Source organism: Poecilia formosa, unplaced genomic scaffold (genome assembly GCF_000485575.1).
Source record: "Poecilia formosa unplaced genomic scaffold, Poecilia_formosa-5.1.2 Scaffold91, whole genome shotgun sequence".
Taxonomy (NCBI): Eukaryota; Metazoa; Chordata; class Actinopteri; order Cyprinodontiformes; family Poeciliidae; genus Poecilia; species Poecilia formosa.
The window spans coordinates 1,046,304-1,058,713 of record NW_006800030.1 but is presented as its reverse complement, the minus strand read 5'-3'; the positions used below and the strand labels follow the sequence as shown (position 1 = coordinate 1,058,713).

At 38.1% G+C, this 12,410-nt stretch overlaps 1 protein-coding gene and 1 long non-coding RNA gene across 2 annotated transcripts in view; both read left to right on the top strand.

The window, feature by feature from the left end:
* The first annotated feature begins 4,128 nt into the window (after positions 1 to 4,128).
* Positions 4,129 to 4,773, top strand: LOC107836839 (uncharacterized). The gene is made up of 3 exons (XR_001662806.1): positions 4,129 to 4,318; positions 4,492 to 4,604; positions 4,685 to 4,773. It is a non-coding gene; the product is annotated as an uncharacterized LOC107836839 (long non-coding RNA).
* Positions 4,774 to 8,214: 3,441 nt separating this feature from the next.
* adgrd2 (adhesion G protein-coupled receptor D2) overlaps positions 8,215 to 12,410 on the top strand; it is a 43,898-nt gene continuing 39,702 nt past the window's right edge. The window contains exons 1-6 of the mRNA XM_016674188.1: positions 8,215 to 8,343; positions 8,629 to 8,675; positions 8,884 to 8,941; positions 9,062 to 9,301; positions 9,385 to 10,014; positions 11,700 to 11,822. Of these exons, the coding sequence (XP_016529674.1) occupies positions 8,631 to 8,675; positions 8,884 to 8,941; positions 9,062 to 9,301; positions 9,385 to 10,014; positions 11,700 to 11,822 (1,096 nt within the window). The 5' untranslated portion in view covers positions 8,215 to 8,343; positions 8,629 to 8,630. The remainder of the gene's footprint in view (positions 8,344 to 8,628; positions 8,676 to 8,883; positions 8,942 to 9,061; positions 9,302 to 9,384; positions 10,015 to 11,699; positions 11,823 to 12,410) is intronic.

Genomic DNA, 12,410 nt, shown 5'->3' with positions numbered 1-12,410 from the left:
CAGGAACAACAGGGATGGATGTTGTGACAGCTTCTCCTGGGCACGCATGCACATAAACACACACACAGGTTTAATTTTCAGCCATTACACCACAGCACCATCCAGTGGATGATGAGGAAGCTGCAGCCCAACGTGGTTATCCAAGTTATCAGCGCAGCTGAACTCACACACACACACGCGCGCGCACACACACACACACACACAGTGTGGCCAAGCCCAGCTGTTTTTATTTATTTATTTATTTTTGTCTCGTCGAATGTTTCTGAAAAGATAACTCTTCTTCAAAAAATGTTAATTATGGTGAGGATTCGTCCATCAGTTCAATGTAATAATGGGTTGATGACTCACAGAGGAAAATGCAGTATCTGTCTTTTGCAGTACTGAGCTTGATAGAAACTGTATCATACGTTAAATCAAATTTGCACTAAACTGACAAAAGCAGTTAGAAGTTTATTTACACTCATGAATTAAATTTTAATTAATGTAGGACTTTTAAACCAGATACACCAAATATTATTTTGAAAATGTATTAGAACACTCAAAATATAGCTGTTTCACATGACAAATTTGTAAGTGTATATAGCTGCATCATTACATTGATGAATTATAGATGATTCACAGTGGAAAAATTTCAAATTCTAATCATAATATACATTTTTTCTAAATAACATTTAGATGAATATGAAAAGTAATACTTTTCTAATGATCATCAAACGAACAACTTCAGTTATTTTTATAAACAAAAATTTGATGCACAACTTTCAACTTACTATAGATCATTTTTAAATGAATACTGGCCTATAAATATATAAGCTGGTTATGAGATGCTCTGCTTGATTTACCCAAATAGCAAATCAGCCAATCACATGGTAGTAACTTGTTGCATTTCGGCATTGAAGCTGCTGCATCCTCTAATATAAACAGAGAGGAAGGAATATTATATGGTGCCGTTTCGAAAAAGGAAAATTTTAAAAATTCAAAGTATGGAGAAGGAAAAAGAGAGAAAGGAAGAACATGGAAGAAAAGAAGAAAGAATGCAGTATCAGTCGTGTTTTTAATAGTAAATATTAAATCATTTTCCACTAGCTGTAGAACACTGTGGTGGGAACTCTTAAGAAATGGTTTTGTCCCAGACCAGCCAATGTTGTCAGGCATCCTGGTTGTTGGTGTTTAGCAGCCCTGAATATTTTAGAAACTGATAATCATCTTGGATGACCATTTCAACAGATTACAGTAGGGGTTCAAGTGATCAATTAACGTTGATTCATGTTACCAATCAACTAATTGATATGGCCATTTTCTTAAAAACTACAGTTTTCTCTTGTATCAGGTAACATACATTTTTCACAAAGAAAAAAATTATTATTTTTTTTGTGTCAGCTGCATTATTTAAAAAAGATTTAAAAGGAAAAAAAGAGGAAAATTCATTGAGAAGCAGTTGTGTGTATAAAACACACACACACACACACACACACACACACACACACACACACACACACACACACACACACACACACACACTTTGATATCTGATTTCAGAGAATGTGCAGACATGTTTGAGATAGCAATACTTTTTACAAAATACATGAAACACTGTCTCTGAACACACATGTAGAGATGTGGTTCTCTTTCAGAATAATGCACCATGTCACAAAATGACAATGCATTCCTATGACAGCATTTGCCCTTCCAGTAGGGGGCGCTCTGCCCCGCCAACAAGCCCAACCCGCCACCCCAGCCTCGGTGCTTGTTCTCTGTTTGTGTAAGGTGGGCCCACACAATCTACACAGGCGTTGCTGGAGGGTTACTATTCTTGGGAGAAAATGCATGAAAATTTTTGGAGGAGGAAGATGATACCTGAACAAACAAAGTGATGGTGAAAGTACTCTGGCCCGGTCGTTTGGGTAGGCAGACCTATGAAGACACTGTTGCAGTAATTAATGAGACTAAAGATAAACTCATGCAAGAGTTTTTTAAGGATGTTCAAGGAAATTAGTCCAGGAAATGTTCTTCAGGTGACAGAAGACCAAGTTTGTATCTGTTTTTATGTGACTCTGCAGATTCAGGTTCAAGTACATCACAACATCCAGATTTTGGGCCCGAACTCTAGTTTTAAGCTATAATAACAGAAACTGTGTCCTGAATCTAGACTGTTTGTCTTTTGATTCAAAAATCATTTTACTTCTATTAAGCTCAATAAAAAATGACAAAAAACAAACAAACAAACAAACAAACATTGATTTGTTTTAAGAATCTGCTCAGTGGGTCCATAGTAATTCAAAAATGCAACTTCAACACTATGCATGGAAATAACTTGAAATTCCTTCCAAGTTATTTTTTTTCTGGTAAATGCTGTGGAACCACAGGGTAGTAATGACCTCAGAAATGCCCCCTTGTTCCTAGAAAAGACTCCTATAATGAAAACATACCAAAAGATTCTGTTGCTCTTCTCTGTTACTGTTATGATATTTGGTACTCCATTAAATCTGTAGTATATAGCTTTTATAAACAAGATATATTTTTTACATATTTGTTTAAACTGTCACCTTTTCATGACAGTATAACATAAGAGGTAATCTGTGAAAAACTCCAGCTCTTTTCCTTCCCCTCTGTTCTCCTACAGCTGTCTGCAGAAATGCTCAGGACCCGGTCAGAAACAACCAATCAGAGCCAAGGGTGGGGTCTTAGCGCTGTCAATCACATTCCTGTATATGCTACAGCTCTGAAAATGGTAGAGAAGAAAACCTAGCGTTACTGGAAACATGATCCTGGCTCTGAAGGGTTGTTTCTTACTGAACAGTGTGTTCTGGAAACAGCTGCAGGGCCATGTGGAGGAGGCAGAGGAAATCCATCTATTCACAGAACTATCTCACATCTGTCACAACATAGTGACAGTTTTAACAAATATGTAAGAAACAAATTGTTCATAAAGTTACATACTTTGGCTTTAGAGACTTCATTTAGGTTAAAACTTTCAATCTTCAAACGTTACAGTTTCTAACTGAAGAAGAGTATTCATATTCAACAGGGTCAGACAGTAAATCTGAGAAATAATTAACAAAGAGGAGAAGCTGGTTGAGTGACAAAGTTTTATGTTTTGCATTTTGGTTAAAAAAAAAAAAAACAGGATTAGATATTCAAAAGAACTAGAATAAAAATTTGGCTTCGGAATTATCAACAGATGATTGAAAGATACTTGCTAGTTTTCCTTCTTGTCCATCGTTCTATGAAATGGCAGCATTGTGTTTTCTGAATCCACTGTCATATATAATCTTCCAGATTATACTAAAAAATCATCATAGGTGCGACACTACGGCCAATATGGATCAGATACAGAAAAACAGCTGAACTGATTTAGAATGTTTTTTTTTTTGTTGTTGTTTTTTTTTATTTAGCAGACATAAATGTACTGAATTACAAAGTTATTTGATAATCTGCATCACTACAGCACACTGGAACACACCAACTGCTTCACAAGCTTGGTCAAACATGTAAAAACATCGTTAATCTGTTCAGTCAGTGCAACAGGACAGTAAATGTAAAATAAATAATAAAAAAGAAATGAAACTGATGAAAACAATATGTTGAATGCTGTGGTTAAACATAAAAATAAACTGCAACAAACCTTTCAAATGGTTCAGAACGTGAAACTAGGCATTCTAAATATAATGTAAAATAAATAATAAAGCATGACATTGGTCAACGCACAAAGCACAGAATTAAACTGAATAGATCTACCCTCATAGATTGGTCACAATGCCACCGATACCCAATCTAGAATTTGTTCAATAGGGGGACCAATTCTTGATCAATATTTGATCATTGCATCTCTAGTTGTAAATAACTTGATGTTGGGAAACTTAAACTGTGTGAAACTCAACTGGTTTATGACTTTATGAAGCCTCTCTGAAAAGAAGGCAGTTTACTCCGCCCAACATTGTCCCCCTCCAGTCAAAATCTGTCCAAAGGGCAAAAAACTAACCGTGGACCTTCGGCCCTCTCCCCCTCTCTCTCTTTTTCTTTGTGTCATGCCAGCACCATATATTGTTTATATGGGTGTTTTTAAAGCTAGTCTCCATGGTAATGGCATGACCCCTGCTGCTGTTTATCAGTTGCAGGCCTGATTGATGGTAACCAGGCAGCCATAAAGGCTATCTGCTCTCTCCAGATATGGCCAGACAAACATGGTCACTGATTGCTGACCTACCAGAGATGTTTGTTAACAAGGATGGATTCTACAAATGTCTGCCTATAAATATTGGGCTTTTGGGCTAACCAACTGATTTGTGCCGTTTAAGTATGTGGTTGGATTTGTCAGGTAGGTACCATCTTTGCTCTATGCCAAAACTATTACTGGGTCACGAAACAAGTGCAAAGCAGATTCTCTCAAGTAGATGCGTGTTTAAAAATACATCTGCTCTCCTCTCCCCTTTTATGTTACCAGTGTATGTTGAAGAATCTTATTTTTATTTAAGGTCTCTTCTGCAACAGAGCAGCTGGCTGAGATTAAAAATGAGGAGCCGAGGGGGCTGTCACCACTTTCTCCCCTGTCCTCTCTTGCTGGGCTGGTTCTTCTGGGAAAAGCCTTCATCCTCGCTCCACATGTATGTCACTGGCCTTTTGTGAGCAACGAAGCACGCCCACAGAGTGTTTGACGTTTCCATACCTCCCTTACAATCCACAGGTTGTCATGGAAATGCGCTGGGTGGCAGTGGGTGCAGAGTTACAGTGAAGTAACAGCCAGGGAAAAAGGGAGGTCAATTAGTCCACTTCTCTTTTGCGAGTCTCTGCTTATTACGACCTGACCAGAAGAGTCTGGTCAGAACATTGTAGATTGCTCAAAATACTGGGAAAAACCCAGACAGTATTCTACCTCAAGGGGGCTTTGGTGTGAATTGGCTCCCCTGAAATGTGGTCCAAACACTGGAAGATTTATTTTTGTTTGCTTGCTGTGTTCAACCAGCCCCCACAAAAATGAATAGCCCTCTTCTGAATGTTAATCTTCTGAAGTTGAAACTTTCTTTTTTGTTTTTTGGCTCTAGCAAAAAGACTTTGAAATAGCTTTTCAGACAATGACAACGAGGCCCAGATCAGGACAAAATCTTTTAAGACGCTTTAAAGCAGTTTTAAATGCATGATCTTGTTAGTATTATGCCTTAAAATACCATAAAAGTATCTATTAAGAAATCATAACTCTGTAAAAAACTTAATAAAGTTTATGTCATTTGAAGCAATGTATTGTTGCTCTGTAAAAAGAATGCCTCAACAACATACACTTAGACTTGGAATGTGCATTGCTGGTCTTTTTAACGATGGTCTCCTCTATTGTCACTGACTCAGGCCTTTATGTTTGTCAGGTTTACAAGGAATTTACTGCAATTTTCTGCCCTGGGGAAGGAAGAGGCAGAAAGAGGATAACTGGTTTGGGTGATGATTTTGCTTGAGGAGTGCAGTGGAGATTGAGTGTTGCAGGGTGAACAGACAGGTAGATGTGTGTTGGACATCCAGAGAGGTTCAACAACAGAAGGTCTCCAATCTGAGGGAATTTTTCTGCCATAATCCAAGAGCATACATTTTCAGTCTGAAATAAAAACTTAATGTCTTTAGTTCCCAAAACCTTTAGTACTTTTGCTAACATTTTTATTTTGAAAGCAGAACTTCATGTGGTTTTTCTCAAAACTTGTAATGCTTGTACTCAAAACTTCTCCTGGCGCTCAGACATAAGCCATGTCCGAGTTCAGGATCTGCATCCTTCGAATGACCCATCCTACATAGACTGGGTCCTTCGAAGACCGCGAATAAACAAAGACAGGAAGAGAAAAGATGTGAGGTCGGAAAATTTCTTGGTATTCTGAAATATTAATAATTCCTTCCACTGGAATTAAGCCCAGCTCCTCTGGACCAAACTGTACACACATTGCAGTCAGACCAGTACTGTTCTCCCTGCAGCTTGTCTAGACATAAACCAATTTATGAAGCTCATTTAAGCTAATAGGTTGTTCTTTTTCACTCTGTAGAAAGAGGGATATCTCCTTAGTGCCTCACCTTCCCCTTCATGGATGAGTTGCTATTGTTGACAAATGCTTCCAGTTTGTTCTGATATCACAATCTCCTACCTGTAGAAGATTGAGTGGAGTAGAAGTTTCACAACTAGACTTACTGCAAAGGTGGAATCAGATCATGATACCAAGCTGAAATAAATGGAGCCCTCTAGAGTTACAGTATGCACAATGTTTTTAGGATTTTTTTTATATATACCTGTGGTCATGTAAGTGATTGGAAAAGCTAAATTCAGTGATCTGGAAAGGAGGCTTCAAATATGGTCAAACAGCTACAATATTTTTTTCAGCTGATATTTTTAACCCCTGACCCTTGAAATAAAATATATTGAAAAATATGAGATTCAAAGGCAACAATGACTTTTAAAACTGTCACCTTTATCTTGTCAAATGTTTGGTGCTGTTTAGTGATGACTGCCTTTTTCCCCAGTTGGTAAGAATGGAAAAAATTTTCCTGACAAAAATCAATTCAACAACAGACCTTCAAAAATAATAACTGTTTGAACACTTTAACAATGGAAAGAGGATCGGAGGGTTTTCCTCAGAGGTTTGAGTTCATACCAGTGGTTCTTATTCTTCAGATAACCTTCATTTTTGGGTGAACCCGTTTCAACTTAAACTGGACACATTTGAATCTTTCAGTGTGAAACAAAGCTTAGTTGTAGTTGCCATCACACACAGAGTTAATATGACTCATTTTATGTTGATTCACTGGCTCTAACACTGTATGTTCTAAAACATTGTCTAGATGTTCTTTACTTTTTTTTGTCAGTATGCTTTCATTGTATCTATGAAAGAATAGATTTCTGGCTTTAATGTGGCCTAATTGTATTACTGGAGAAAAGAAGCGCCCTGGTAAGAGATTTGTTTGTTAAATTTCTTACATTACATATATGAATCCTAAAAGCCCCATCATGGTCGGACTAGTCTAACTGTTGGTGAGCGGTCACATGGTTTTCAGATGTTTGTTTTCACACAGACCTTTCATGATCCACATCATGGTGCAAAGATATAGTTAAAATAGAGATTATGGTAGTGACAAACAAGGATGTAATAATCGATGGGCTGGAAAATCTCTTATGTTTTAAGTTATCAAAAAGAAAAGAAGGAAAGGCATTGGTGAAACGTTCTCCTGCTGCATCAGACCAGAACTGAGCAGGGACTTTAATATTTCAGGACATTCTTCCTCACAGCCTCAAACAATCACTCCTCAAAATCTGGCCATAATCAGATAATGTTCTGACAATTGGTGCTACCCGATGACCCATTCCACCTTGCACAGACAGTCAGAACTGCAGATCATGGAAGTTTAGTAGTGTTGTTTTCTGCATAAATAAATTGCACACCAATCACACAAAAGGTTCAGATATGGAGAGTGGGTGAAAAGTTTGTCTCTGGTTTGTGACAAGAATGGGTGGATGACATGAGGCTGAGAACAAAATGAGGTGATTTTTGTTACTGCTGTGACAGCTGACTTGGTAGTTGGGCTGGACCATGCAGAGTTTCCTGAAGAACATCAACAGCTGTTCAGTGCTGGATGACAGAATCATGATGTGTAGGTGTTGTGCTGTAGGAGGAACTTCACAAAACTGCAACTTGAGAACAGAATATTATGCCTTTAAAAAATCATTTTGTTAATGCTAACTGACCTAAAACAGGAATTCATTGATGTCAGGAAATGAGAGAGAAATCTGTGTTTTTGTAGTTTTAGATAATTTATTCAAACATTTGGTTTCAGCTGTACATTGAAGTACAATAATAACATGAAAAACTCAGATGATTTTGTGAAATAATTACAATGAACGCTTTACATTTTATAGAATGTACTAATTATTTTATTTTTTGCACAAAATGATTTTCTGAAAGCCTTTACAAAAAACATGAAGAGGTTTTATTAGTTAATAATATGAGTATTTTCAGCTTTACTGTCTATAAATTACAGTAATGGAACTGATGGGACCATTAACTTTGGAGTGGCCTGTTGAAAGCATAGATAAGGGCAAAGTGGTGGGTATGTGCAGCTTCCTGCTGCTGTTCATGAACTCTCTGTGCCAAAGGCTTGACACCGCTTGCGCAAGTGGAGTTCTTTTTAAAAAATGACCCTCTTTGCATGACAAAAGCAGATTGCTTTAGGCTGGCTGGACGAGAGGGAGGAAAGCAAGGAGGAGTGTTGAAGCAGAAAGGGGAGGCAGACGGGGACTTGGGCAGATGCACTGGGAGCACTGGTTCTTTCTCTCTGAGGAGACTGTACACACTGCAGGACATGGTTGACATTGACACAGAGGTACCGTATGAGGAGCCAGAGTTGGATTTATGTTTCGCTGTTTGGCAATTATCTCCAGAGTGACGTGAAATGAATGCGGTCTCTGAGTGCAAATGAACCTTTTTGCAATTTTTGAGAGTCAGAGCTTGGGGAGAGTCATTTTAAAACTCTGCATGCGTGTTTCTAGTGCTGTTATTGCCAGTGAATTTTGCATAGTGATGTTTTTAAAGCAATCATTAACTGATGGCACATGGATACAGTGAAAATACATTTTTGTAGCTCAACTGATTCATTTCTTCTGTCTAGAAATGGCTGGGATCTTGCTTACAGGACTCGTGCTCCTCTTGTTGGAGGTAATAATGTTCACATTATATAATATACTGTGTAATGGAAGTCATATTTTTAGTCAGTTTTTTTTTTATTATTATTCTCCAAAGGTCACAAAAAATTAAATTGAAATCATTGTATCAAATGTATCATAAATAGCCATGATTCACACAAGTGTGAACACTGTGGAACATTCTCCATAAGAACGATGAACTTGGAATCTTTTCTCTGTAGGTGATATGTGATGGTGAGCCAACACATGCTGGGCCAGAAACAATGGAGCAGCCCCATGGTGAGGGAACAGAGTGTTCATTTATTCTGGCACTTTTCTCATTTAGAAATTGAAAAATGTGCCAACTGATAAGAAGATTTCTAATCAACTATCTGTAATGTGCTCAATTTTGTGTCTCAGAGCAAGTCAAACTCGTCCATCCTACATCACAATGGGTGCTGAAGTTGTTTAACGACTCGCTGCCCTTTTCCAGAGCTGAGAGTTTCTGCAGGGGTCAGTTCAGCTCTCTGATCACCCTGGAACGGTCAGAGGACGAGAAGGAGACCGTCGAGTTCCTTCAGCAGGCTGGACTTCGCTCTCCAGTCTGGGTTAAAGATCACCCCAGAGCAGAATCCAAGCCTGTAGCTCTCTCCAGGCAATGTAAGTGGAATTAGGGATCTTCAAAACTGTAATCAAAATTTTCCCTGAACTAAAAGGTTTTTTTTTTTTTTCACTGGGTTCAGATTTGGAGTTCTCAGTGCTAAAATTTCCAAAGGAATCCCATGAAGGCTTTGCTCGTGTCAGAGTGTCTTTTCCTGCCATGTCGTCTGTCAGCGTGTGTGTTCGAGTTCAGTGGGACACAGAGTGGACTGATGTATCAACAGTCTTCTCCTACGCTGCACCTGTCCTGACCAATGAGTTCCAACTGCGAGGCCGAGTGGACACGCAGGGTCGTATCCACCTGGCCCTCATAATCCATGGAAAACACTTTCCATACAAGGCATCCTTTGCAAATGATGGTGCATGGCATCACATCTGTGTTACATGGAGTCGGATGAAAAATCACTGGGCTATCTATGTGGACGGAGACAGGAAAGACACGGGCTCTGGTACAGACATGGACAGGGATATACACGGGGATGGTATTCTTATCCTGGGTCAGGACCAAGACTCATTTGGAGGAAATTTCACAGAACCCTTTTTTGGGAACATCACTGACCTGAATGTATGGAACGTTTCCTTGGAAACGAGGCATGTCCGTGCCTTGAATTTGTGTTCGGCCACAATACGGGAAAAACTTTTCAGCTGGAACCTCAGCCTCATAGACAGCCATCATGTGGTCAAAGAGGTGAAGGCCCCGTTGTTCTGTCCAGGTAGGATAACAATCTAATTATAAAACCATAAGTTCACAAAACATGTTGGGTTTTTGTTTTTCACAGCCAATCAACCAGTTACAAATTTTTATAAAATTCTCTTGAAGTGACAGTAAAAACCGTGGTAACACCTGCTTCACTTTGCTTGAACTCTCCTTCATTCAATGAAACACATTAACAGATGAAGTTTAATTAGAATTGAGTTTGATTACATTAAAGTAGAATTTGTCTCTTATCTCTCTGCTGCTTTTGTAGTAAATGTGTATTAGGTCAATATACCAAACAGAGCCACAGTGCATTACCAATCTCTAATTAAAACAACATTTCTACATGTATTTTGCCAGTGCATTTATAAATTATGAATAGACTGGATGTACTAGCAGATATAAAAAACTTGAAAGTTGCATAAAAGTACAATGTTTCTTGCTAGTCATCTCTGAAGTAAAACAGTCATTTTTCATTACACATAGTGTAAATTACTTCAAGTTTTAATATTTTGCAATTTTAATGATCAATGTAGATAAAAAAAATAAGGAAATTCAATGCCACAAAGTTAGAATATCACATTAGATCAATCAAAAACTGCTACTTTAAGCACAAATGTAAGGCTCTGAAAAGTATGTACATTTCTGTACACTCAATGCTTTTACAGGCTGTTTGACACAACATTTGCAGGCCATCATTACCTGTGATGGTATACATTTCCTATATTACCACAGCAAGTACTGTAGGAATTTCTGCCAAACATTAGAAAACGTTTTTTTCAAACGTTTTCATGAGAGTTTGTAAATTAAAGTGAAACTCACCACAAATCATTTTTATGGTGAACTGTCTAAACTGGTTGCTTAGGATTCTATATTTATAATTCTGTGTGAATGTTGACATTTTTGTATAATTCTTTTAGTTTGGTATTATTTGCCCGAAGCCATCTCTCTACTGGCCTCTTTGGTCAAATGGTTCTTAAGCAGTTGAATTTTCCTATAGTGGTATTGCTTGGTACAACTACATCACTTTGGGTATAAAAAACAAAGTTCAGAAACCCGGCGTGTAACATAGTTAGAGCTGAACAGCTAAAAAAACAAAATATAAAATTTTGAAGTGTCCTAGTAAACGTCAGGAGTCTGGACTATGATTTGACTCAGATGCTGTTGCTTGATTTTCATGAGAAATATTAATGCCCAAAACCCTCCAATGTCACTGAATTACAAAGTCTCTGCAAAGACGAGTTGTTACCATGAGGTGGCCAAAGTAGTTGGAGTGTTTGTCTTTTGAGATTTTCTTAAAATATGTTCAATGATGTTTTGTTTTTTTTGTTTTGTTTTTTTTGCAGCTGTGTAGGTGAAGAATTGAAGTACCTTTGCAGTGATTACCTCAGCACCACTGTTGAGTCTTTTATGTAAAATGTGTGTAAATTGTCTTGTTGCTCATGGAGCAGTCAGTAAAGGACAGTGAAAGGTTAAGACATTTAGAACTGAGCAGTCTGGCAGTCAGCACCTCCTCTTTCTGCTCCCCATAATTGTGAACCGTAAACATTCTGGAAAAATTCAAACTTTGCCAAAATATGTTTCAGAATAATCTTATAGTTGAAAGCTGAAGCCATTATTCTGCTACTGTGTGTTACATATGTGTGTGTGTGTGTGTGTGTCTGTGTGTGCATGTTTGTAACAATTTGAATGCATGAGCAGCAGCGCTCCAGCAGATGGAGCTCCAGGGCTGCAGGACGTTGCAGGGCAGGTCGGATCAGCTGCCATCCTTCAGCTGGACGGACTGCTCTGATCTTCTGCCTTTTATCTGCAGGAGCAGCCGAGGTGAGCCTCTACGGTGTTTTTCAGAATGATCCATGATTTTGAGGCCTGTGTGGTATTGTTGAATGAATACTGGGCCTATAAATACCCATCAGTGACTCTGTAGGAGAAGAGTTGATGTCTTTTAAAATTTAAAAAGCAATGTTGAACTGGTTGAAAACAAAATATCCATGCAGAGGTCCTGGCAGAAACCTGAACCCAGGACCTTCCTGATTAATGAAGTTTAAGACCTGGTGTACTCTGGAGCTCAGTGAGGTCTTACCTAGTTTGTTCTTATTCTGGTTTCAGCTAAAACGGTTTTATACCTGAATTCTTCACTATCTTTACTGTCAACTTTCATGTCCAGATGGTTAGCCACAGTTAAAATACGTATTTGGTCTAATAACACTATTTAGATGTGTTATTGGGGTTGTCACAGAAACTGTGGATGGTATTAAATGTAGATTTTGTCTTATTTTTTTGTTGGATTTTAAAATAATGAGGAATTGCAACTTCTCATGGTACACCTCATCCTACCACCATCTGATCGATCGATCGATCGATCGATCGATCGTTCTATCTATCTATCTATCTATCTATCTATCTATCTAT